Raw genomic sequence first — 26,277 nt, 5'->3', positions numbered from 1 at the left:
CGGGTGTGGCTCCTGACTGTGAAATCCACCATGACCAGCCAAACACAAATAGCGTCATTATTCACTTGGGATCGCTATTGTTTGCACGCCTTCGCTTTGTTCCACAACATCACAAAATTATCACCAAATCAAGGAATGTTCAAGTCTTACCTGCTCTACAATTCCTGCTAGGATTTCCGTTGTGTCGTTCGAAAAGCTATTGTTGCCTGAGTTTAAGGGAAACAAAAAGAAGATTAAACATCAATGCAGTGGGAAGTTTTTTTCTGAAAACATAAAAACCTGCCTGAGCCCGATTCCAGGATCATGTGGGTGCTGTTGATGAAGACAGAAAGGTAGTACTGAGCCGTGCTGTTTGGGGCTAGAAGGCTCTGGATGCACTTCATTTGGTTCAAGATGCTGAGAAACCAAAACACAGAATTCAGATTAAATGTTGTCAACACAGCAGAGGTACTGTTGTATGTTGTCAACACAGCAGAGTACTATTGTATGTTGTCAACACAGCAGAGGTACTATTGTATGTTGTCAACACAGCAGAGGTACTATTGTATGTTGTCAACACAGCAGAGGTACTATTGTATGTTGTCAACACAGCAGAGGTACTATTGTATGTTGTCAACACAGCAGAGGTACTATTGTATGTTGTCAACACAGCAGAGGTACTATTGTATGTTGTCAACACAGCAGAGGTACTATTGTATGTTGTCAACACAGCAGAGGTACTATTGTATGTCGTCAACACAGCAGAGGTACTATTGTATGTCGTCAACACAGCAGAGGTACTATTGTATGTCGTCAACACAGCAGAGGTACTATTGTATGTTGTCAACACAGCAGAGTATTATTGTATGTTGTCAACACAGCAGAGGTACTATTGTATGTTGTCAACACAGCAGAGGTACTATTGTATGTCGTCAACACAGCAGAGGTACTATTGTATGTCGTCAACACAGCAGAGGTACTATTGTATGTTGTCAACACAGCAGAGGTACTATTGTATGTTGTCAACACAGCAGAGGTACTATTGTATGTTGTCAACACAGCAGAGGTACTATTGTATGTTGTCAACACAGCAGAGGTACTATTGTATGTTGTCAACACAGCAGAGGTACTATTGTATGTTGTCAACACAGCAGAGGTACTATTGTATGTTGTCAACACAGCAGAGGTACTATTGTATGTTGTCAACACAGCAGAGGTACTATTGTATGTTGTCAACACAGCAGAGGTACTATTGTATGTTGTCAACACAGCAGAGGTACTATTGTATGTTGTCAACACAGCAGAGGTACTATTGTATGTTGTCAACACAGCAGAGGTACTATTGTATGTTGTCAACACAGCAGAGGTACTATTGTATGTTGTCAACACAGCAGAGTACTATTGTATGTTGTCTACACAGCAGAGGTACTATTGTATGTTGTCAACACAGCAGAGGTACTATTGTATGCTGTCAACACAGCAGAGGTACTATTGTATGTTGTCAACACAGCAGAGGTACTATTTTATGTTGTCAAAACAGCAGAGGTACTATTGTATGTTGTCAACACAGTAGAGGTACTATTGTATGTTGTCAACACAGCAGAGTACTATTGTATGTTGTCAACACAGCAGAGGTACTATTGTATGTTGTCAACACAGCAGAGGTACTATTGTATGTTGTCAACACAGCAGAGGTACTATTGTATGTTGTCAACACAGCCGAGGTACTATTGTATGTTGTCAACACAGCAGAGGTACTATTGTATGTTGTCAACACAGCAGAGGTACTATTGTATGTTGTCAACACAGCAGAGGTACTATTGTATGTTGTCAACACAGCAGAGGTACTATTGTATGTTGTCAACACAGCAAAGGTACTATTGTATGTTGTCAACACAGCAGAGGTACTATTGTATGTTGTCAACACAGCAGAGTACTATTGTATGTTGTCAACACAGCAGAGGTACTATTGTCTGTTGTCAACACAGCAGAGGTACTATTGTATGTTGTCAACACAGCAGAGGTACTATTGTATGTTGTCAACACAGCAGAGGTACTATTGTATGTTGTCAACACAGCAGAGGTACTATTGTATGTTGTCAACACAGCAGAGGTACTATTGTATGTCGTCAACATAGCAGAGGTACTATTGTATGTTGTCAACACAGCAGAGGTACTATTTTATGTCGTCAACATAGCAGAGGTACTATTGTATGTTGTCAACACAGCAGAGGTACTATTGTATGTTGTCAACACAGCAGAGGTACTATTGTATGTCGTCAACACAGCAGAGGTACTATTGTATGTTGTCAACACAGCAGAGGTACTATTGTATGTTGTCAACACAGCAGAGGTACTATTGTATGTTGTCAACACAGCAGAGGTACTATTGTGTGTTGTCAACACAGCAGAGGTACTATTGTATGTTGTCAACACAGCAGAGGTACTATTGTATGTCGTCAACACAGCAGAGGTACTATTGTATGTTGTCAACACAGCAGAGGTACTATTGTATGTTGTCAACACAGCAGAGGTACTATTGTATGTTGTCAACACAGCAGAGGTACTATTGTATGTTTTCTTCACTTCATAATCCGGAAGTTGACTCCATCATGACCATGTAAGGGCATGTTCCTGTGTGAGCGTCTTCCCCAAGTGTCCGACTTAGGTCATAACTAACTATTGAAAGTAGCATGGTACCCAGTCCCTGTACACTATTGACAGGTCTTTTGTGGACTGTGTGCCATCATCCATGGGAATGTCCCAATTTAAGTCCATACTTTTGTAGTTGTCCACAGTGATGGACCACGGTTTCTTGCTTGCTCCAAAGGAGCTTAAACCATACGGAAAAACCTGTTATTTCGTAGTCTAGCAGATATGACACTAGCATTAGCTCATACTACAGATCCACATAACTTAGTATATAATATTTCACCTGTGGACATTTGTCCATGAATCTAAGGACACTCTGTCAAGGGTGTGTTTGACAAAGAAAGAGCTGGAAGAAAATGTCATTATTGTCTCATTGCTTCATTCAACTGCTGCTAGTACATTCTTTTGTCTTCTTTTTCACACAACAGTTCTTATCTAAAAGTTTGTTTTTCTTTCCATGTGACAAGGATGCATGACACACTGTGTGGGCGGGGCCAAGCCCGGATTGCGTTGCCTTCCTTTCAACAGGCAACACAAGTTTTACAAAGTACACATCGTGACACGGAATTAAAACCCAGATTGCGCAGTACTAAGACGTCTTGTACAAACCCCGTTTCCATACGAGTTGGGAAATGGTGTTAGATGTAAATATAAACAGAATACAATGATTTGCAAATCCTTTTCGACCCATATTCAGTTGAATATGCTACAAAGACAACATATTTGATGTTCAAACTCATAAACTTTTATTTTTTATTGCAAATAATCATTAACTTTAGAATTTGATGCCAGCAACACGTGACAAAGAAGTTGGGAAAGGTGGCAATAAACAATGATAAAGTTGAGGAATGCTCATCGAACACTTATTTGGAACATCCCACAGGTGTGCAGGCTAATTGGGAACAGGTGGGTGCCATGATTGGCGATAAAAGGAGCTTCCATGAAATGTTAAGTAATTCACAAACAAGGATGGGGTGAGGGTCACCACTTTGTAAGCAAATTGTGGAACAGTTTTAGAACAACATTTCTCAACGAGCTATTGCAAGGAATTTAGGGATTTTACCATCTACGCTCCGTAAAATCATCAAAAGGTTCAGAGAATCTGGACAAATCACTGCACGTAAGCGATGATATTACGGACCTTTGATCCCTCAGGCGGTACTGGATCAAAAACCGACATCAGTGTGTAAAGGATATCACCACATGGGCTCAGGAACACTTCATAAAACCACTGTCAGTAACTACCGTTGGTCGCTACATCTGTAAGTGCAAGTTAAAACTCTACTATGCGAAGCCAAAGCCATTTATCAACAACACCCAGGAACGCCGCCGACTTCTCTGGGCCCGAGCTCATCTAAGATGGACTGATGCAAAGTGGGAAAAGTGTTCTGTGGTCTGACGAGTCCACATTTCAAATTATATTTGGAAATTGTGGACGTGGTGTCCTCCGGAACAGAGAGAAAAATAACCATCCGGAATGTTATAGGCGCAAAGCTGAAAAGCCAGCATGTGTGATGGTATGGGGGTGCATTAGTGCCCAAGGCATGGGTAACTTACACATCTGTGAAGGCACCATTAATGCTGAAAGGTCCATACAGGTTTTGGAGTAACATATGTTGTCATCCAAGCAACGTTATCATGGACGCCCCTGCTTATTTCAGCAAAACAATGCCAAGCCACGTGTTACAACAGCGTGGCTCTGTGGTAAAAGAGTGCGGGTACTTTCCTGACCCGCCTGCAGTCCAGACCTGTCTCCCATGGAAAATGTGTGGCGCATTATGAGGCGTAAAATATGACAAAAAGACCCCGGACTGTTGAAGGACAATTAAGAATGGTAAAAAATTCCATTTTCAAAGTTTCAACAATTAGTTTCCTCAGTTCCCAAATGTTTATTGAGTGTTGTCAAAAGAAAAGGTGATGTAACACAGTGGTGAACATGCCCTTTCCCAACTACTTTGGCACGTGTTTCAGCCATGAAATTCTAAGTTTATTATTATTTGCAAAAAAAAATTCCATTGAATATGGGTTGAAAATGATTTGTAAATCATTGCATTCCATTTATATTTACGTCGAACACAATTTCCCAACTCATTAGTAAACGGGGTTTGTAGAAACTAAAGCACCGGGCAAAAGTCTGTACTTACATGTGATTCCAGTTGTCGGGTCCACTGGTCGTGGAGATGGTCTCCAGATATGTGGTGGCGGCTTTGAGGCCGGACAACAGGTAGAACGCAAACTCCTCCGGCACCAGATGTTGAACAACATTTTCCACTCTTTTGATGATAAGCATGGTGAGGTTGAGCGATGTGGCAAAACTCAGGTCCGGTTGGCTGACAAGCAGTAACGTGTCGTTCACAATTCCTTCGATGTTTTGTGTCAGAGGGCCCGTAACTTGGGGGAGAATGTCCATTAGGGTTTGAACTGCTCCCATGATGGCCGCGTATAGGTGGTCAAACTGCGGGTCTTCCGGTTGCTCTAAAGCCATGATAGATGTTTGCAGAAACTGGGTGATATTGGCGATGACGGACAGGTAAGCCAGTTGGTCGTCATTTAGATAGTGAGCCAAGGTCTGCAACAGGACGTGAAGGTCTCTTACGGGCGTGGAAGCATTCAGGGAGCCGTTTCCCCACTGGAGCATACTGGTGAAGACGGCAGTGACATTGGGTTGTTCCATCCAAGCACGGATCAGAGCAAGGTAGAGTTCTATTTGCTGCTCAACATCATGTAGCGCGGTTGTGTTTAACAGCGGCGTAGACCCGAAGACTTGCCCATTCTCATTCTGAATTTTGATGTTGTCTACTGTGAACTTTACAATTTGCTGAAGAATTTCAACGGTCTTTCGGCCGATTTTACTCACCCCCGCGCCATCCGTTGGTGTCTGGAAGTGGTTAGTCTGGTTGTTGATAAACAGAGTCAAATTTGTCTGTGCTATCTGGAGTGTGACTTGTAACTGCGTGAGACGGAAAAGAGGATAGAGGAGACCGGACACGGCGCTGGAACTGCTCACGTTTTCCAGACGTTGCAGATACCATTGCATGATTTGCAAATACGTTCTTGTCACTTCCTCAGAGTACGGTAGCAAGGTGGCGTTGAGGACGTGGTTCAAGGGTTCAGGGTCGGCCGCCACCTTTAACAGGTTTCGCAACACCGTGATTTCATTCTTGATCTCCGAGGTGTTCAGATTATTCAACTCCAGGTTGGTCTGGATATTGCTGAGGCTGTCGTCAAGAACCTGTATGACAGCCAGGTGTGTGTTGGAGCTAAAATTGACCTGACTGGCATCAGTTATTGTTTTATTGACAATCAAGGGGATGAGGGAGATGATGTCTGTATGATTTTGCAGAGCAGGTACGCTTTTGAGGAAGTTGCTGACTTTGTCAATCAATCCCATAACACACTCTGCTGTCACCGAGGTGTGGTTATGCTGTATTTCAAAACACTGGGGAACATCGGCGATGGCCATTACATCTATCAACAGGTCGTTTAAGTTGGCAGATCCTGCGAGGTGAGCGATGTAGTTCAGCTCGTCAAGGGTTACGTTTGACTGTCTCAGTGCGTTTTGGATATGAGACACCGTAATATTTGGTGTTTCTATCACCAATCTCATGAAATGAAGGGTTTGGTTGAACACACCCAGGTAGGCAGAGTCCTGCGGCGGCAGGAGCAGCGGGAAGAAAGCAGATGCGATATTTTCATATGACCCACCCTCCAGAAAGGTGTTGTTTAAAGCGATGTTGATTGTGACGTTGCCCTCGGCTGAGAGCAATAAGCCAGATAGTTGACTCAGAAATGCAAAGATTTCCGAGATACCCGCCGAACAGTTTTGTCCTGCTGCACACAAGGACAAGTGATACTGCAGAGCTTTAAAGTCTTGGAACATGAAAGCAGCTGCTTCTTGGAAGTCCGGTGGTAGGACTGCGAGAAATTGTTGTACCACCAGGTCCTGAGCAGCATCTGGGCCAATCTCAGTCAGGTTTGCAAGACTCTCAGGGGTGAGGAGGCTAAGAAAGTCATCGAACACTTGGGAGAGATCAGTAACTTCAGCTGTACTTAATAGTCCGTTAGGCAAAACAATGTGTTGGATTCTTCGCCACTTTAACAAGGACACTGCGGATTCTTGAAGTTGCCGGATGTATGCGAGAATTACTTTAGTTGGATCGTCATTTGGTGAATCAACCACTTTCTTTAGCAGCTCTACGGCTGTAAGGATGGCCTCCACAATTCCTGATGAGGTTTGGTTAGTAAAAGGCTTTAAAGCCTCCCTGACCCGTGCCACTTCATCTGGGTCAAAGTAGTTGGAATAGGTAAGTAGGGTGTTCCCCAAGACGTAGGAGAGAGACATGGTGAGGTTACCCTCCAAAGACAGGAACTGCATAATCAACCTCTCCAGATTAGGCATTGTTGGGTCGGTCTCATTAAAGGTGAAAATGTTCTGGTTGCTTCTACCAAGCTTTACGGCAGCATCGATAATGTTGGAGACATTGACTTGGCTGTCGCTGATGAGCAAAGGCAGCAAAGGACTCAGACCTGTAGACTCCAACAGCTGGCTGATGAGGGGGATCATGACGTCAGGGTTTGAGATGTGTGGGTCAGAGAGTGTGGAGATGTTCCAGACAAAGTTGTGCAGGTTGTTCATCAAGTTTATCAGGTACGTAGAGAGCGCATCTCCACCTTGAATTTCTTGTGTTAAATAGGACGTTGTCAGATTCTTGGTCAGGTCCCCAAACACAGTCTGTAGTAGACTGACCGTGCCTTTGAGACAGCTGAAGAGAAAGAGGGGATACAGTTACAACTTTGTAATGGTACAGTATTCATTTGCTCAACAAGTTTGGTAACATAGTCCATCCATTCATCCATCCATCTTCTTCCGCTTATCCGAGGTCGGGTCGCGGGGACAACAGCCTAAGCAGGGAAACCCAGACTTCCCTTTCCCCAGCCACTTCGTCTAGCTCTTCCCGGGGGATCCCGAGGCGTTCCCAGGCCAGCCGGGAGACATAGTCTTCCCAACGTGTCCTGGGTCTTCCCCGTGGCCTCCTACTGGTTGGACGTGCCCTAAACACCTCCCTAGGGAGGCGTTCGGGTGGCATCCTGACCAGATGCCCGAACCACCTCATCTGGCTCCTCTCGATGTGGAGGAGCAGCGGCTTTACTTTGAGTTCCCCGCGGATGACAGAGCTTCTCACCCTATCTCTAAGTGAGAGACCCAAACTCATTTCGGCCGCTTATACCCGTGATCTTATCCTTTCGGTCATGACCCAAAGCTCATGACCATAGGTGAGGATGGGAACGTAGATCGACCGGTAAATTGAGAGCTTTGCCTTCCGGCTCAGCTCCTTCTTCACCACAGCGGATCGGTACAACGTCCGCATCACTGAAGACGCCGCACCGATCCGCCTGTCGATCTCACGATCCACTCTTCCCTCACTCGTGAACAAGACTCCTAGGTACTTCAACTACTCCACTAGGGGCAGGGTCTCCTCCCCAACCCGGAGATGGCACTCCACCCTTTTCCGGGCGAGAACCATGGACTCGGACTTGGAGGTGCTGATTCTCATTCCGGTCGCTTCACACTCGGCTGCAAACCGATCCAGCGAGAGCTGAAGATCCCGGTCAGATGACGCCATCAGGACCACTTCATCTGCAAAAAGCAGAGACCTAATCCTGCGGTCACCAAACCGGAACGCCTCAACGCCTTGACTGCGCCTGGAAATTCTGTCCATAAAAGTTCTGAACAGAATCGATGACAAAGGACAGCCTTGGCGGAGTCCAACCCTCACTGGAAATGTGGTAACCTAGTTATGTTTGCAAATCTGAACATGTTTGGAAAAGAGTAAGAAGAAGCAAAGTTCATATTTAATCCTACCACATTATTCAAAAGAATGGTCAAGAGTTGAATTTTATGAGTCTCAGTGAGAGTAAATCCCACCAAGTGCCGTGTAGTTCATGATGAATGTATTCATTAGGACTTGAGAATCTTGTCACTCACTTCAGTAGAACTTCTTGACTTGGCGACATCAGGGCCTCAGCCATCGTCTGAACAAACGTGTTCCAGTCCAGGCCGGTATCACAGTCAATGTTTAGAGTGTCGATGTCAAGGGAACCTAAAAGGTAAGTTACATAGCTGAATTGATTTGTTCTTCGCTTAAATTGGACCTTGTTTGACCAGAACATTAACATCAGCGTTGTACTGTCATGAAGCCACCGCCTCATGGTAAGTGATATCGGCTTTACATCCCAAGTCAGTGATCACCTTCTAACCTCAGGCTAAGTGACTCGATTTCTACTTATAAACACCTGACCTCAGACCTCGATTGTATTCATCATGCGCCACTTGAGAGATCTCCCAATAGTCTCCTGAGGTCAAACCCTTATACCAGACGTGTGTTATACAAAGCAGGTCCAGTATTCAGAACGTCATTTTTGAAGCCAAAAAGAACTGGATCGGACCCTTTGTGGACTGCGTAACAAAGGGTGGCACTTTCCCAACTTCTGCCTCGGGGGGAAGCCTTGGCCATGTTTGCACCAGAGACCCGCCGCGATAACGGAACACACGTGGAGAGACCGGAGGGGATGCGGAGGAAGAGATTGGGCTTCGGAGCTAGCATCCTGGCTGGATGATTCGGTCTCCCCGGACGGATTCTCGTTGATCCACAGACCTAGGACGGAGTCGGCCATCTTGGTTGCTTTATTGGGTCTGCTCCTAGCAGTCCAGCAGTCAATCAATCATCAATCAATCAATGTTTACTTATATAGCCCTAAATCACTAGTGTCTCAAAGGGCTGCACAAACCACTACGACATCCTCGGTAGGCCCACATAAGGGCAAGGAAAACTCACACCCAGTGGGACGTCGGTGACAATGATGACTATGAGAACCTTGGAGAGGAGGAAAGCAATGGATGTCCAGCGGGTCCAACATGATACTGTGAAAGTTCAATCCATAATGGATCCAACACAGTCGCGAGAGTCCAGTCCAAAGCGGATCCAACACAGCAGCGAGAGTCCCGTTCACAGCGGAGCCAGCAGGAAACCATCCCAAGCGGAGGCGGATCAGCAGCGCAGAGATGTCCCCAGCCGATACACAGGCAAGCAGTACACGGCCACCGGATCGGACCGGACCCCCTCCACAAGGGAGAGTGGGACATAGAAGAAAAAGAAAAGAAACGGCAGATCAACTGGTCTAAAAAGGGAGTCTATTTAAAGGCTAGAGTATACAAGTGAGTTTTAAGGTGAGACTTAAATGCTTCTACTGAGGTGGCATCTCGAACTGTTACCGGGAGGGCATTCCAGAGTACTGGAGCCTGAACGGAAAACGCTCTATAGCCCGCAGACTTTTTTTGGGCTTTGGGAATCACTAATAAGCCGGAGTCCTTTGAACGCAGATTTCTTGCCGGGACATATGGTACAATACAATCGGCAAGATAGGATGGAGCTAGACCGTGTAGTATTTTATACGTAAGTAGTAAAACCTTAAAGTCACATCTTAGGTCGATGGCATGAAGCACCGCAGAGGCCACCGCGGTATTTTTCTTTTCTAAAAATAGTGTTTTTGTTTGGTTTTGTGGTTCGTCTATGTGTGTGCAATATGTTTTTATTTACTGCTCTTTTTTGTTGTGTTTTACTTGTGTAGCTGTATGTAGAAATGGTGCTGCTTAGGTGGCGGCTGGTCGCATCAGCTCTGTGATCTTTTAATGTCTTTTAAACCTCTAACTTGATGTCCTTTGTAGAGATTCAACAAGGTACGATGTCATTGTGGAATTGTCTCGTAAAAGCAAAGGCTTGGTAAAAATGCGCAAAATGAAAGTGGCAGGGATGTTTAGGTTCAACCCACTGGCTGTGATTGAAGAGAAACGATTTCATTATATTTATTACTACAGATGTATTTTCAAGTGCAAATAACGTACCCACCGTTTCAAGAAAATATCCAACAATTTAACGTTTGATCATGTAAATATCTCTAAAATGAATGTTTACCTTCGCTGGCTTCAAATATAATTTCCAGATGATAGTTTATTTAGTAGGGCAGCACGGTGAGACAGGGGTTAGTATGTGTGCCTTACAATACGAAGGTTCTGGGTTCGATCCTGGGCTCGGAATCTTTCTGTGTGGAGTTTGCATGTTCTCCCCTGTGAATGCGTGGGTTCCCTCCGGGAACTCCGGCTTCCTCCCTCCTCCAAAGACATGCACCTGGGGATAGGCCCCTCCCACCTCCAAAGACATGCACCTGGGGATAGGCCCCTCCCACCTCCAAAGACATGCACCTGGGGATAGGCCCCTCCCACCTCCAAAGACATGCACCTGGGGATAGGCCCCTCCCACCTCCAAAGACATGCACCTGGGGATAGGCCCCTCCCACCTCCAAAGACATGCACCTGGGGATAGGCCCCTCCCACCTCCAAAGACATGCACCTGGGGATAGGCCCTTCCCACCTCCAAAGACATGCACCTGGAGATAGGCCCCTCCCATTTTTTACATTGAACAAAGAGTTGACCAAGTCAAAATCATAGTTGGCCAATAAAGCTGATTCTGAAGAAAGGAACAAATTTACTTCTCCACTAGTCAATTTTGAAAGGTTTTTTTTTTCACTGGGTGAACCGGTTTAACAAGATAACACAAGAAGGTCCAAAATCTGAGATTTGTAGAAGTTGAATACAAAATTGTCTGCAATTTGTAATGGTGACTGTGGAGGGGGGGGCGTGATCCGCGGGCCTGCCGTGTAGTGGGGTGTGTAAGGATCCGGCCTCGAAGCCAGCGGCAGGTGAGTAGATTGCCCAGCTGGGACTGGTTATCTAATCACCTGTCGCCTTTATTAGCACCAGCCGGGACCGAGACACCCGGTTGGAGTTTGAGCCAGAAAGCAGAGACACGCCGGACTGAAAAGTCTAATATATATATTGCTGAAAAGCAACCTGCACTGGTGTATGCAAATAAAATACTTGATCCAACCTGTCCACCGGGCTCCTGAAGATCTGTCGGCGTCAGGAGAACCCACCATGAGAGGGAAACTTTCAAATTTTTCAACCTATTCAAACAATTTCACCTTCAACACATGGCCCTATCATAGAAATTTAAACTACCTTTTTTTTTTTTTAAGTTCAAAGAAATTCCAGGACATTCCAAAATTCCTGGTTTTCCACACTTTTTTTCTGGTGACTACTTCTTCCCAGGCTGCTGCTAGTAAAAGCGACAGGTGAACAGATAACCAGTCCCAGCTGGGCAATCTACTCACCTGCCGCTGGCTTCGAGGCCGATCTTTACACACACCGCTCGACGGCGGGCCCACAGACCACGCCCCCCCCCCCACAGCCTCCTCCTGAATTGAGCTGATAGACACGACTTACAGTTTGCTGGCACGGCGCTGACACCAGGTCTGTAGTTGGAAACCCAGTAGACCATGTGGAAATAGCTTTTCATCTCAGGCCACGTTGGACTCGCTTCAACCGTTGCTCCCAGATTCGCCATGAAAACCAAAATACTAAAGTAAAAGAAGAAGGGCAATTGACTTGTGTGTTTACTTACTTTCCATCTGTATATAAATGTTGTCAAACCTTTGCTGAAGAGTTCCCACAAGATCACCGGAACTGTTAGCTGGCAACCAATCAGCTGGGTCCAAGTGGGTGGACAACCTCTCCAAGACCACCCCCAACTCCAAGCTGCTGTTATACAACTTATGCCACTCGGAGAGAATCATAGGAAGAGTGACGTTGGCGCCTTCTTCTTCTTCCCCCGTCAAGGCGGTGTAGAACTCTTCAGCCTTTGAGCATCAGCATGAAAATGTTGGAGGAACAACACCAATGAAATAAGCGACATATTCGTGTGGGGTATTACTTGTTCCATCAAAGGCAGCAGTAGATTCTCCAGAGCTGACGAGTTCAGGCAGATCAAAGATTTCCACACCTCCAGCTGTATGGTCTCGGTGGACAAGAACCACTGGAAGGGACCCAGGGCCTCCTCGCATGTCAGAGGCTCTGGTGCCAGGCTCTGTGGAATTAGGGACATCAGCAACTTGATTGAAGTGCCATCCATCCATCCATCTTCTTCCGCTTATCCGAGGTCGGGTCGCGGGGGCAGCAGCCTAAGCAGGGAAGCCCAGACTTCCCTCTCCCCAGCCACTTCGTCTAGCTCTTCCCGGGGGATCCCGAGGCGTTCCCAGGCCAGCCGGGAGACATAGTCTTCCCAACGTGTCCTGGGTCTTCCCCGTGGCCTCCTACCAGCTGGACGTGCCCTAAACACCTCCCTAGGGAGGCGTTCGGGTGGCATCCTGACCAGATGCCCGAACCACCTCATCTGGCTCCTCTCGATGTGAAGGAGCAGCGGCTTTACTTTGAGTTCCTCCCGGATGGCAGAGCTTCTCACCCTATCTCTAAGGGAGAGGAAACTAATTTCGGCCGCTTGTACCCGTGATCTTATCCTTTCGGTCATGACCCAAAGCTCATGACCATAGGTGAGGATGGGAACGTAGATCGACCGGTAAATTGAGAGCTTTGCCTTCCGGCTCAGCTCCTTCTTCACCACAACGGATCGATACAACGTCCGCATTACTGAAGACGCCGCACCGATCCGCCTGTCGATCTCACCATCCACTCTTCCCTCACTCGTGAACAAGACTCCTAAGTACTTGAACTCCTCCACTTGGGGCAGGGTCTCCTCCCCAACCCGGAGATGGCACTCCACCCTTTTCCGGGAGAGAACCATGCACTCGGATTACATCACACTCAAATTTATAAGTGCAGGCTTAAACTTTAAACCCAAGTCAAAGGTCAAATCTCTCAGTCACGACTGGGGTTGCAAAATTCCGGGAATTTTCGAAGTCGGGAACTTTCCATGGGAATTCATGTGAAAAGAATGGGAAATAAACATTGAATGCAACATGCTAAATCTCGCTGCATGACTATTAGCTAAAACAAGCTGATTTCATGCAAATTCAGTAGAGTTTCAACCCTGCACGGTGCATTCCTCCATCACATGTGACATCCATACAAGAATGTAGTTGGGTTTAGCATGCTGATTGACTCTTCATGTATTCACCTAGCCTATTTCTATTCATTTGTCCATCAGTCAAATATTTTGAAAGACTACTCCAATTGTTTAGCTGACTACCGTATTTCCTTGAATTGCCACCGGGTATAGAGTATGCGCCTGCCTAGAATTACTGCCGGGTCAAACTCGCTTCGCAAAATAATTAGCGCATGCTTAGCATTACCGCCGGTTCAGGATTAACGCCGGGTCAAACTCGTTTCGCCAAATAATCAGCATACGTCTAGAATTTCCACCGGGTCAAACTCGTCACGTCACGAGTGACACTTCACCTGTCATCATTTTCAAAATGGAGGAGGCTGATTTCAATCATTTGAAATCGCATAAAGGGAAGAAGATTAAGAGCTATTCAGGAGGATTTAAGGTCCAAGCTATTGAATATGCTAAGAAGAACAGTAAGCAGCTATGTTTTATTAATATACCGTAGCTGCGTGTGTCAAATATGAGTCATTAAATGACTCCCGCCTCCTGGTGGTAGAGGGCGCTAGTGATCCTTCTTGCGACTACTCGGCTGCAGAAGGAGTGGACTGCAGCTGGAGTCAGTGCTTCAAGAACCACCACGCACCGACGTAAAGCCACTCTTGAATAAGAGACAACGTCAAAAGCGTCTCGCCTGGGCTCAAGACAAAAAGGACTGAACTGCTGCTGAGTGGTCCAAAGTTATGTTTTCAGATGAAAGTCAATGTTGTATCTCCTTTGGAAATCAAGCTCCCAGAGTCTGGAGGAAGACAGGAGAGGCACAGAATCCACGTTGCCTGAAGTCCAGTGTCAAATTTCCACAATGGGTACTGGTCTGGGGTGCCATGTCATCTGCTGGTGTTGGTCCACTGTGTTTCCTGAGGTCTAGGGTCAATGCAGCAGTCTACCAGGAAGTTTTTTTTTTACAACACTTTATGCTGCCTGGAGGTGAAGATTTCATTTTCCAACATGACTTGGCACCTGCACACAGTGCCAAATCTACCAGTACCTGGTTTAAGGACCATGGTATCCCTGTTCTTAATTGGCCTGCAAACTCACCTGACCTTAACCCCGTAGAAAAGCTATGGGGTATTGTGAAGCGGAAGATGCCAGATGCCAGACCCAACAATGCTGAAGAGCTGAAGCAACCTGGACTCTTAAAAGACCTGAGGAGTGCAACAGACTGGTCGACTTTATACCACGCCGTATTGCTGCAGCAATTCAGGCAAAAGGAGCTGCAACTAAGTATTGATTGCCGTACATGCTGAAACTTTCCATGTTCATACTTTTCAGTTGGCCCACATTTCTAAAAAATATTTTTTCGGTATTAATCGTAACTAATATTCTAATTTTCTGAGATACTGAATTTGGGATTTTCAGTAATTGTCACTACTAAGAATCAAAATTTAAAGAAATAAACGTTTCAAATATATCACTATGTGTGAAAACTTTCCAGGAAGAAGCCAAAATAGGGCTTTGGAAAACTGGGGAATTCCTGGAAATGTTTTCATCTGGGAAAATGTTAGTTTGATGGACTTGGATGGTTGGTGGGACCCTGGGCACGTCACGTGATCTAAATGGGGGCCATTCATTCATTCATTCATTCATTCATTCACACGTACCTTCATGATCACCTCCAAGGTGCTGCTGACCACCTGCTCCAGCCAAACACTGGCCTCTGATTGGTTGCTGAGCAAGGTGTGGTAAATCCTTTGAAGTTGTCTGACGTCCTCCAGGAAGTTCTGCAAAATTTCTGCAAACAAGAAAGTGTATCGATAAAGTGATTAGTGTATTAATAAAATGTATCAATAAAGCAATTAGTGTATCAATAAAGTGATTAGTGTATAAACAAAATGTATCAATAGAGCGATTAGTGTATCAAAAAAGTGATTAGTGTATCAAGGTGATTAGTGTATCAATAAAGTGATTAGTGTATCTATAAAGTGATTAGTGTATCAATAAAGTCATCAGTGTATCAATAAAGTGATTAGTGTATCCATAAAATGATTAGTGTATTAATAAAGCAATTAGTGTATCAATAAAGTGATTAACGTATCAATAAAGTCATTACTGTATCCATGAAGTGATTAGTGTATTAATAAAGCAATTAGTGTATCAATAAAGTGATTAATGTATCAATAAAGTGTATCAATAGTGATTAGTGATTTAGGGCTATATAAGTAAACATTGATTGATTGATTGATAGTGTATCTATAAAGTGATTACTGTATCAATAAAATGATTAGTCTATCAATAAAGTCATCAGTGTATCAATAAAGGGTATCAATAAAGTGATTAGTGTATCTATAAAGTGATTACTGTATCTATAAAGTAATTAGTGTATCAATAAAGTCATTAGTGTATTAATAAAGTGATTAGTGGATCAGTAAAGTGATTAGTGTATCAATAAAATGATTAGTGTATCAATAAAGTGTATCATAAAGTGATTAGTGTATCTATAAAGTGATTAGTGTATCAATAAAGTGATTAGTGTATCAATAAAGTGATTTGTGTATCAATAAAGTGATTAGTGTATCAATAAAGTGATTAGTGTATCTATAAAGTGATTAGTGGATCAGTAAAGTGTATCATAAAGTGATTAGTGTATCAATAAAGTCATCAGTGTATCAATAAAGTGATTAGTGTATCAATAAAGTCTTTAGTGTATCAATAAAGTCATTAGTGTATTAATAAAGTGATTAGTGGATCAGTAAAGTGATTAGTGTATCAATAAAGCGATTAGTGTATCAATAAAGTGTATTAGAAGTGATTAGTGTATCTATAAAGTGATTAGTGTATCAATAAAGTGATTAGTGTATCAATAAAGTGTATCAATAAAGTGATTAGTGTATCAATAAAGCGATTAGTGTATCAATAAAGTGTATTAGAAGTGATTAGTGTATCTATAAAGTGATTAGTGTATCAATAAAGTGATTAGTGTATCCATAAAGTGTATCATAAAGTGATTAGTGTATCTATAAAGTGATTAGTGTATCAATAAAGTGATTAGTGTATCATTAAAGTGTATCATAAAGTGATTAGTGTATCAATAAAGTGATTAGTGTATCAATAAAGTGTATCAATAAAGTGATTAGTGTATCCATAAAGTGATTAGTGTATCCATAAAGTGTATCATAAAGTGATTAGTGTATCAATAAAGTGATTAGTGTATCCATAAAGCGATTAGTGTATCAATAAAGTGTATTAGAAGTGATTCTAGAGGACATTTTCTGACTAGTGATGTCATCCAGCCCCTCCCCCCATACGCAGAGATTGAAATGTGTACTCGTCAGACTGCAGAAGATTTTTCCACTTTGCATCAATCCATCTTAGACGAGCTCGGGCCCAGCGAAGTGTTTCTGGGTGTTGTTGATAAATGTCTGTGGCTTGGCATAGTAGAGTTTTAACTTGCACATACAGATGTAGCGACCAACTGCAGTTACTGACAGTGGTTTTCTGAAGTGTTCCTGAGCCCATGTGGTGATATCGTTTACAACCTCATTTGGCTTTTTGATGCCTGAGGGATGGAAGGTGCGTAATATCATGGCTTTAATTACAGTGATTTCTCCACATTCTCTCAACCTTTCGATGATATCACGGAGCGTAGATGGTGAAATCTCTAAATTCCTTGCAATAGCTGCTCGGGAAATGTTGTTCTTAAACAATTTGACAAAGTGGTGACCCTCGCCCCGTCCTTGTTTGTGAACGAGTGAGCATTTCATGGAAGCTGCTTTTATAGCCAATCATGGCACCCACCTGTTCCCAATTAGCCTGCACACCTGTGGCATGTTCCAAATAAGTCTTTGATGAGCATTCCTCAACTTCCTCACTCTTTTTTGCCACTTGTGCCAGCTTTTTTTGAAACATCACATTCCAAATGAGCTAATTTAAAAAAAAATAATAATAAAATTCCAGTTTCAACGTTAAATATCTTGTCTTCGCAGTCTATTCAATTGAATATAAGTAGAAAAGGATTTGTTGTGTTTACTTTTTAATCAGCACTGACACAAAGTGACAACTTCACTGCTGTTGGGTTTGTATAAAATGTTTATGGACAAAAAGTAGAAAAGTTTGACCCCAAAAAAGCAGTTTGTAGCAGTAAATAAGGTTTGGTCCGGATGACGTGGTGGAAGAAGTGTAGAAGTTTCCAGCACAAAGAGAGATCAACTTCCCACAGGTACAATAGAACAAGTTCACCTGTAGAGTAATTCCACCTTTGACCACACCCACTCATGTACACTCTTTTGTATCGAGGCATTGTTGTCTTTGTGGGTGCGTGTTCCATTTCCTGCTGGTAAGGCCTCACACTAACGTCCCCAGAGAGAGGGTGTGACCGCCTCTACCTCTACCTCTACCTCTACCTCTACCTCTACCTTTATGTTTACCACTGCCACCACTTCACCTGTGCCAACAATGTGGTCTTTCTCTCAAATCCAAACACAGACTCTTCTTTTTATAGTCAGTCACAATGGTTATGTTAAGGTGGTTATGTTCAGTGTCAAATAAGTGTCTTGATACATTCAGCGGCATGCAGGGTACAGGTGGTTATGTTCAGTGTCAAATAAGTGTGTTAATACCTTCAGTGGCATGCAGGGTACAGGTGGTAATGTTTAGTGTCAAATAAGTGTGTTCATATAGGGTACAGGTGGTTATGTTCAGTGTCAAATAAGTGTGTTAATACCTTCAGCGGCATGCAGGGTACAGGTGGTTATGTTCAGTGTCAAATAAGTGTGTTCATACCTTCAGTGGCATGCATGGTACAGGTGGTTATGTTCAGTGTCAAATAAGTGTGTTCATACAGGGTACAGGTGGTTATGTTCAGTGTCAAATAAGTGTGTTAATACCTTCAGCGGCATGCAGGGTACAGGTGGTTATGTTCAGTGTCAAATAAGTGTGTTAATACCTTCAGTGGCATGCAGGGTACAGGTGGTTATGTTCATTGACTGAAAGGCAATGCTGAAGATGCGCTGAGTCATGGTTTCCAGGCCAGGATGTAGTTGACTGACTTCCAGCACCACTTGACCGAGGTTCAGGAACCTGTCAAACATCAAAAGAACCGACAATGTTGTCGTGAAACTTCTTCCAAAATGAGTTCTCCCCACTAATCCAACAATTAGAGATGGAATCCAAGGATTGACTCCCATTCCTGGGGTGAGGATTCTATCGACACACAGTTTGATTTGAAGATTCATATTGTTTACAAAGTTTTCTTTGGTAGAATGATTCATGTTTACAACACGGGTCAAAGCTGGCATTGAAGCAGCATCTTTAAAAATGGATTCTTCAATAGAACGTTTTTCAATCAACATTATAGTTTGTGTTTAATCCACCATGTCGGGATGAATAAGAAGTGTGATGTTTTCGTGCAGCCCCACAACAAACAAACAGTGTACTCACAGCTCCTCCTCCACGGTTTGTGTTGGTGTTGCCACGTTACGTTGCTGTCCAGAGATGCTGGAGCCTACCACGGTCCTTGGAGAGCCAACTCCCATAAGATTGTGCAGCAGTGCTTTGGCGAAGGAGACATCGTGAGGAGCAACATGCTGACTCCAAGCAAGGAGAGTCTTGGAGGCACAGAAATGTTATCATACTTTATATTGTACATAATACAATACATACTTTATACATTGTACACAACAGAAATACTTTATATTGTACACAATAGATGTAGTAGTATCTTCCTATTAGGCTTCATATTATCAGTATACTAGCACATATCTATATTTTTAAGTTTATCTATATCTACATAGATATATATATATATATATATACTGTATATATGTTTACGCACGCACTCACGCACGCACGGTCGCACGCACGCACGCACGCACGGTCGCACGCACGGTCGCACGCACGCACGCACGGTCGCACGCACGCACACGCACACACACACACACACACACACACACACACACACTAGGAGTGGGTCCTACCTGCTGGGCTAAATGTTTGGGAGTGATCCAGTGCAAGACCATGTCTACAGTCCCAGTGGTACAGGCGGTCACTAGCCACAGCGGGTTGTCACTCTGCTCACAGATGTAGGATTGCACAAGTTCTCTGTTGAGACTCAGAGCCAAAGCCTGGGGAAGAGACCTTGGTCAGACTGGATTGTGTGCAGCTTATTTGCCAAACAAAGAGACCCCCATAAAGAGCAAGACCATGTCCAAGAACCAGGTTAGAAACAGTACAAGACAACTAAAATGGCTGTTTTACATTTGCTAAACAAACAGACCCCCATAAACACAGTAAGAGCCTGTCCAAGAACCAGGTTAGAATCAGTACAAGAAAACTAAAATGGCTATTTTACATTTACTAATTAAACAGACCCCCTTAAACAGTAAGAGCCTGTCCAAGAACCAGTTTAGAATCGGTACAAGACAACTAAAATGGCTATTTTATATTTAACAAACAAACAGACCCCCATAAACACAGTTAGAGCCTGTCCAAGAACCAGCTTAGAATCAGTACAAAATAACTCAAATGGCTATTGTACATTTTATAATTAAACAGACCCCTTAAACAGTAAGAGCCTGTCCAAGAACCAGGTTAGAAATTGGTACAAGACATCTAAAATTACTATTTTACATTTTGTAAACAAAGAGACCCCCATAAACAGTAAGAGCCTGTCCAAGAACCAGCTTAGAATCAGTACAAGACATCTAAAATGACTATTTTACATTTGCTAAACAAACAGACCCCCATAAACAGTAAGACCATGTCCAAGAACCATCTTAGAATCAGTACAAGACAACTAAAATGGCTATTTTATATTTGCTAAACGAACAGACCCCCATAAACACAGTCAGAGCCTGTCAAAGAACCAGCTTAAAATCAGTACAAGACAACTAAAATGGCTATTGTACATTTACTAATTAAACAGAACCGTTTAAACAATAAGAGCCTGTTCAAGAACCAGCTTAGAATCAGTACAAGACAACTAAAATGACTATTTCACATTTGGTAAACAAACAGACCCCCATAAAGAGCAAGACCATGTCCAAGAACCAGCTTAGAATCAGAACAAGACAACTAAAATGGCTGTTTTATATTTGCTAAACAAACAGACCCCCATAAACACAGTCAGAGCCTGTCCAAGAACCAGATTAGAATCAGTACAAGACAACTAAAATGGCTATTTTACAATTACTAGTTAAACAGACCCCCTTAAACAGTAAGAGCCTGTCCAAGAACCAGGTTAGAATCAGTACAAGACATCTAAAATGACTATTTCACATTTGGTAAACAAACAGACCCCATAAACAGTAAGAGCCTGTCCAAGAACCAGGTTAGAATCAGTACAAGACAACTAAAATGGCAGTTTTACATTTGCTAAACACACAGACCCCCATAAACACAGTCAGAGCCTGTCCAAAAACCAGATTAGAATCAGTACAAGCCAACTAAAATGGCTATTTTACATTTGCTAAACAGACCCCCATAAACAGTAAGAGCATGTCCAAGAACCAGCTTAGAATCAGTACAAGACAACTAAAATGTTTACTTTACATTTGCTAAACAAACAGACCCCCCATAAACAGTAAGACCATGTCCAAGAACCTTCTTGGAATCAGTACAAGACAACTAAAATGGCTATTTTATAATTGCTAAACAAACACCCCCCATAAACAGTCAGAGCCTATCCAAGAACCAGCTTAAAATCAGTACAAGAAAACTAAAATGGCTATTTTACATCTGCTAAACAAATAGATAAACAATTGCTAAACAAACAGACCCCCATAAATAGTAAGAGCCCGTCCAAGAACCATGCTAGAATCAGTACAAGAAAACTAAAATGGCTATTTTATATTTACTAATTAAACAGATCCCCTTAAACGGTCAGAGCCTGTCCAAGTACCAGCTTAGAATCAGTACAAGAAAACTAAAATGGCTATTTTACATTTGCTAATTAAACAGATCCCTTTAAACGGTCAGAGCCTGTCCAAGAACCATCTTAGAATCAGTACAAGAAAACTAAAATGGCTATTTTACATTTGCTAATCAAACAGCCCCCTTATACAGTCAGAGCCTGTCCAAGAACCAGCTTAGAATCAGTACAAGACAACTAAAATGGCTATTTTACATTTGCTAATCAAACAGACCCCCTTAAACAGTCAGAGCCTTTCCAAGAACCAGGTTAGAATCAGTACAAGAAAACTAAAATGACTATTTTATATTTGCTAATCAAACAGCCCCCTTATACAGTCAGAGCCTGTCCAAGAACCAGGTTAGAATCAGTACAAGAAAACTAAAATGGCTATTTTACATTTGCTAAACAAACAGCCCCCCATAAACAGTCAGAGCCTATCCAAGAACCAGCTTAATATCAGTACAAGAAAACTAAAATGGCTATTTTACATTTGCTAAACAAACAGCCCCCCATAAACAGTCAGAGCCTATCCAAGAACCAGCTTAATATCAGTACAAGAAAACTAAAATGGCTATTTTACATTTGCTAATCAAACAGATCCCCTTAAACAATCAGAGCCTGTCCAAGAACCAGGTTGGAATCAGTACAAGAAAACTAAAATGGCTATTTTACATTTGCTAAACAAACACACCCCTATAAACAGTAAGAGCATGTCCAAGAACCAGGTTAGAATCAGTACAAGAAAACTAAAATGGCTATTTTACATCTAATAAACAAATAGATAAACAATTGCTAAACAAACACGCCCCCATAAATAGTAAAACCCTGTCCAAGAACCAGGTTAGAATCAGTACAAGGAAACTAAAATGGCTATTTTACATTTGCTAATCAAACAGACCCCCATAAACAGTAAGACCATGTCCAAGAACCAGCTTAGAATCAGTACAAGAAAACTAAAATGGCTATTTTACATTTGCTAAACAAACAGACCCCCATAAACAGTCAGAGCCTATCCAAGAACCAGCTTAAAATCAGTACAAGAAAACTAAAATGGCTTATTTACATTTACTAATTAAACAGACCCCCTTAAAGAGTCAAGGCCTGTCCAAGAACCAGCTTAGAATCAGTACAAGACAACTAAAATGACTATTTTACATTTGGTAAACAGACCCCCATAAACAGTAAGACCATGTCCAAGAACCAGGTTAGAATCAGTACAAGGAAACTAAAATAGCTATTTTACATTTGCTAATCAAACAGCCCCCTTAAAGAGTCAGAGCCTGTCCAAGAACCAGCTTAGAATCAGTACAAGAAAACTAAAATGGCTATTTTACATTTACTAATCAAACAGATCCCCTTAAACGGTCAGAGCCTGTCCAAGAACCAGCTTAGAATCAGTACAAGACAACTAAAATGGCTATTTTACATTTACTAATTAAACACACCCCTATAAACAGTCAGAGCCTGTCCAAGATCCAGTTTGGAATCAGAAGAAGACAACTAAAATGGCTATTTTATATTTGCTAAACGAACAGACCCCCATAAACACAGTTAGAGCCTGTCCAAGAACCAGTACAAGACACCTAAAATGGCTATTGTACATTTACTGATTAAACAGACCCCCTTAAACAGTAAGAGCCTGTCCAAGAACCAGGTTAGAATCAGTACAATACATCTAAAATGACTATTTCACATTTGGTAAACAAACAGACCCCCATAAACAGCAAGACCATGTCCAAGAACCATCTTAGAATCAGTACAAGACAACTAAAATGGCTATTTTAGTAACAGTGTGGTCAATAACCTGGTCAAGGGGTATCTGGATGTTTTGTAAAAGCAGTTCAAGGGCTTCATTGATGGAGCTGCGGGGCAACTTGACCAGGTCGGCAAGAGAGAGGTAGACATCTGAGCAGGAATACAAAAGGTTGATTATTCCAGCATGTTGTTATTCCAGAAGCGGGTCTGGGACTCGGCTACCTTTGCCAGGCCACTTCTGAACATAGCGGAGGACGTCCAAGGCCCCGCCCACAAGTGCGTGCAGTGGAGACACAAACTCGGCCATTTGTGGGAAGTTGTTGTCGATGACTTGCATGACACTAGGAGGGAGAAGAAGAAGAGTCTTTTATTCCCACAACTGATATTAGGAGTTCAAATATGATCAACATCCAAGTCTTACTCGCAGATGTTTAATAGTCCAGGTTCTTTACCTCCAAACGTCACCTCATCAACGTCATTGACAACATAGAATGTCCCGGAAACTGTCCGATTGTCAACTAATGAGTGATCCATACCAATAATAAACTGTTCAATGGAGAGGGAGGCTGACTAGAAGGACTTGAAGTAACGTACCCCTGGATGTTGGAGAGGGAGGCTGACTAGAAGGACTTGAAGTAACGTACCCCTGGATGTCGGAGAGGGAGGCTGACTAGAAGGACTTGAAGTAACGTACCCCTGGATGTTGGAGAGGGAGGCTGACTAGAAGGACTTGAAGTAACGTACCCCTGGATGTCGGAGAGGGAGGCTGACTAGAAGGACTTGAAGTAACGTACCCCTGGATGTCGGAGAGGGAGGCTGACTAGAAGGACTTGAAGTAACGTACCCCTGGATGTCGGAGAGGGAGGCTGACTAGAAGGACTTGAAGTAACGTTCCCCTGGATGTTGGAGAGGGAGGCTGACTAGAAGGACTTGAAGTAACGTACCCCTGGATGTCGGAGAGGGAGGCTGACTAGAAGGACTTGAAGTAACGTACCCCTGGATGTCGGAGAGGGAGGCTGACTAGAAGGACTTGAAGTAACGTTCCCCTGGATGTTGGAGAGGGAGGCTGACTAGAAGGACTTGAAGTAACGTACCCCTGGATGTTGGAGAGGGAGGCTGACTAGAAGGACTTGAAGTAACGTACCCCTGAATGTCAGAGAGGGAGGCTGACTAGAAGGACTTGAAGTAACGTACCCCTGGATGTTGGAGAGGGAGGCTGACTAGAAGGACTTGAAATAACGTACCCCTGGATGTTGGAGAGGGAGGCTGACTAGAAGGACTTGAAATAACGTACCCCTGGATGTTGGAGAGGGAGGCTGCAGCGATGTCCAACATTTGGTGGAGTGACTCTGTGGCAGCGAGCTGAGGAACATCCAAGAGGTTCTCCCACAATGAAGTCTGGTTCTGCAGTTCTTGAAACAACAACAACACAGCCCCGGCGCCCTTGGCCAGCTCGTCTGGATTACTCAACATCTCCTCCTTCAGAATCTGGGGGTCCGAGGCAAAAAAGAAGTTATGAGAGAGACATGTTAGTTCTTGTACTCGGGAGGGGTCTAGGATTATACTTTCTGACTCCAAGGGCCAAAGTGAAAACAGCAACTGAAAGGGTAGACCAACACTATGAGAACATCAAGTCTTCTTCTAAACAAACATTGTGGACACTTGGAAAAGTATGGCCATTAAGCTTGTGGTAGCAGACCTCCACAAGAGTTAGTAATGGCCAATTAAGGGTGTGGTAGCAGACCTCTACAAGAGTTAGTAAAGTATGGCCATTAAGCTTGTGGTAGCAGACCTCCACAAGAGTTAGTAAAGTATGGCCATTAAGGGTGTGGTATCAGACCTCCTAAAGAGTTAGTAAAGTAAGGCCATTAAGCTTGTGGTAGCAGACCTCCAAATGAGTTAGTAAAGTATGGCCATTAAGCTTGTGGTAGCAGACCTCCACAAGAGTTGGTAAAGTATGGCCATTAAGCTTGTGGTAGCAGACCTCCACAAGAGTTGGTAAAGTATGGCCATTAAGCTTGTGGTAGCAGACCTCCACAAGAGTTAGTAAAGTATGGCGAATAAGCTTGTGGTAGCACAAGAGTTAGTAATGACCAATTAAGGGTGTGGTAGCAGACCTCCACAAGAGTTAGTAAAGTATGGCCATTAAGCTTGTTGTAGCAGACCTCCACAAGAGTTAGTAAAGTATGGCCATTAAGAGTGTGGTAGCAGACCTCCACAAGAGTTAGTAAAGTATGGCCAATAAGCTTGTGGTAGCAGATCTCCACAAGAGTTAGTAAAGTATGGCCATTAAGGGTGTGGTAGCAGACCTCCACAAGAGTTAGTAAAGTATGGCCATTAAGCTTGTTGTAGCAGACCTCCACAAGAGTTAGTAAAGTATGGCCATTAAGGGTGTGGTAGCAGACCTCCACACGAGTTAGTAAAGTATGGTTATTAAGCTTGTGGTAGCAGACCTCCAAAAGAGTTAGTAAAGTATGGATATTAAGCTTTTGGTAGCAGACCTCCAAAAGAGTTAGTAAAGTATGGCCATTAAGCTTGTGGTAGCAGACCTCCACAAGACTTAGTAAAGTATGGCCATTAACAAGAGTTAGTAAAGTATGGCCATTAAGGGTGTGGTAGCAGACCTCCTAAAGAGTTAGTAAAGTATGGCCATTAAGCTTGTGGTAGCAGACCTCCAAAAGAGTTAGTAAAGTATGGCCAATAAGCTTGTGGTAGGAGACCTCCACAAGAGTTAGTAATGGCCAATTAAGGGTGTGGTAGCAGACCTCCACAAGAGTTAGTAAAGTATGGCCAATAAGCTTGTGGTAGCAGACCTCCACAAGAGTTAATAAAATATGGCCATTAAGCTTGTGGTAGCAGACCTCCACAAGACTTGGTAAAGTATGGCCATTAACAAGAGTTAGTAAAGTATGGCCATTAAGGGTGTGGTAGCAGACCTCCACAAGAGTTAGTAAAGTATGGCCATTAAGCTTGTAGTAGCAGACCTCCACAAGAGTTAGTAAAGTATGGCCATTAAGCTTGTAGTAGCA

General features: G+C 43.2%; 1 protein-coding gene across 2 annotated transcripts in view; it reads right to left on the bottom strand.

Moving 5' to 3' along the window:
- abca12 (ATP-binding cassette, sub-family A (ABC1), member 12) overlaps nt 1-26,277 on the bottom strand; it is a 195,721-nt gene that overhangs the window by 153,116 nt on the left and 16,328 nt on the right. The window contains exons 8-21 of one of the 2 annotated variants that reach the window (XM_061879994.1): nt 24,543-24,736; nt 23,471-23,589; nt 23,298-23,398; nt 19,560-19,706; nt 19,024-19,190; nt 18,530-18,663; nt 15,249-15,379; nt 12,460-12,612; nt 12,180-12,385; nt 11,973-12,106; nt 8,618-8,732; nt 4,776-7,394; nt 284-396; nt 151-206 (exon numbers count right to left, since the gene is read on the bottom strand). In XM_061879994.1, coding sequence (XP_061735978.1) covers nt 151-206; nt 284-396; nt 4,776-7,394; nt 8,618-8,732; nt 11,973-12,106; nt 12,180-12,385; nt 12,460-12,612; nt 15,249-15,379; nt 18,530-18,663; nt 19,024-19,190; nt 19,560-19,706; nt 23,298-23,398; nt 23,471-23,589; nt 24,543-24,736 — 4,389 coding nt within the window. Of the gene's footprint in view, nt 1-150; nt 207-283; nt 397-4,775; nt 7,395-8,617; nt 8,733-11,972; nt 12,107-12,179; nt 12,386-12,459; nt 12,613-15,248; nt 15,380-18,529; nt 18,664-19,023; nt 19,191-19,559; nt 19,707-23,297; nt 23,399-23,470; nt 23,590-23,842; nt 23,860-24,542; nt 24,737-26,277 lie in introns of those variants that run through there. The other variant, XM_061879995.1, reaches the window with a different exon arrangement.

This window comes from Nerophis ophidion, linkage group LG19 (assembly GCF_033978795.1).
Source record: "Nerophis ophidion isolate RoL-2023_Sa linkage group LG19, RoL_Noph_v1.0, whole genome shotgun sequence".
Lineage (NCBI taxonomy): Eukaryota > Metazoa > Chordata > Actinopteri > Syngnathiformes > Syngnathidae > Nerophis > Nerophis ophidion.
The sequence above is the reverse complement of the archived record's forward strand: the minus strand, read 5'-3'. Positions and strand labels throughout refer to the sequence as shown.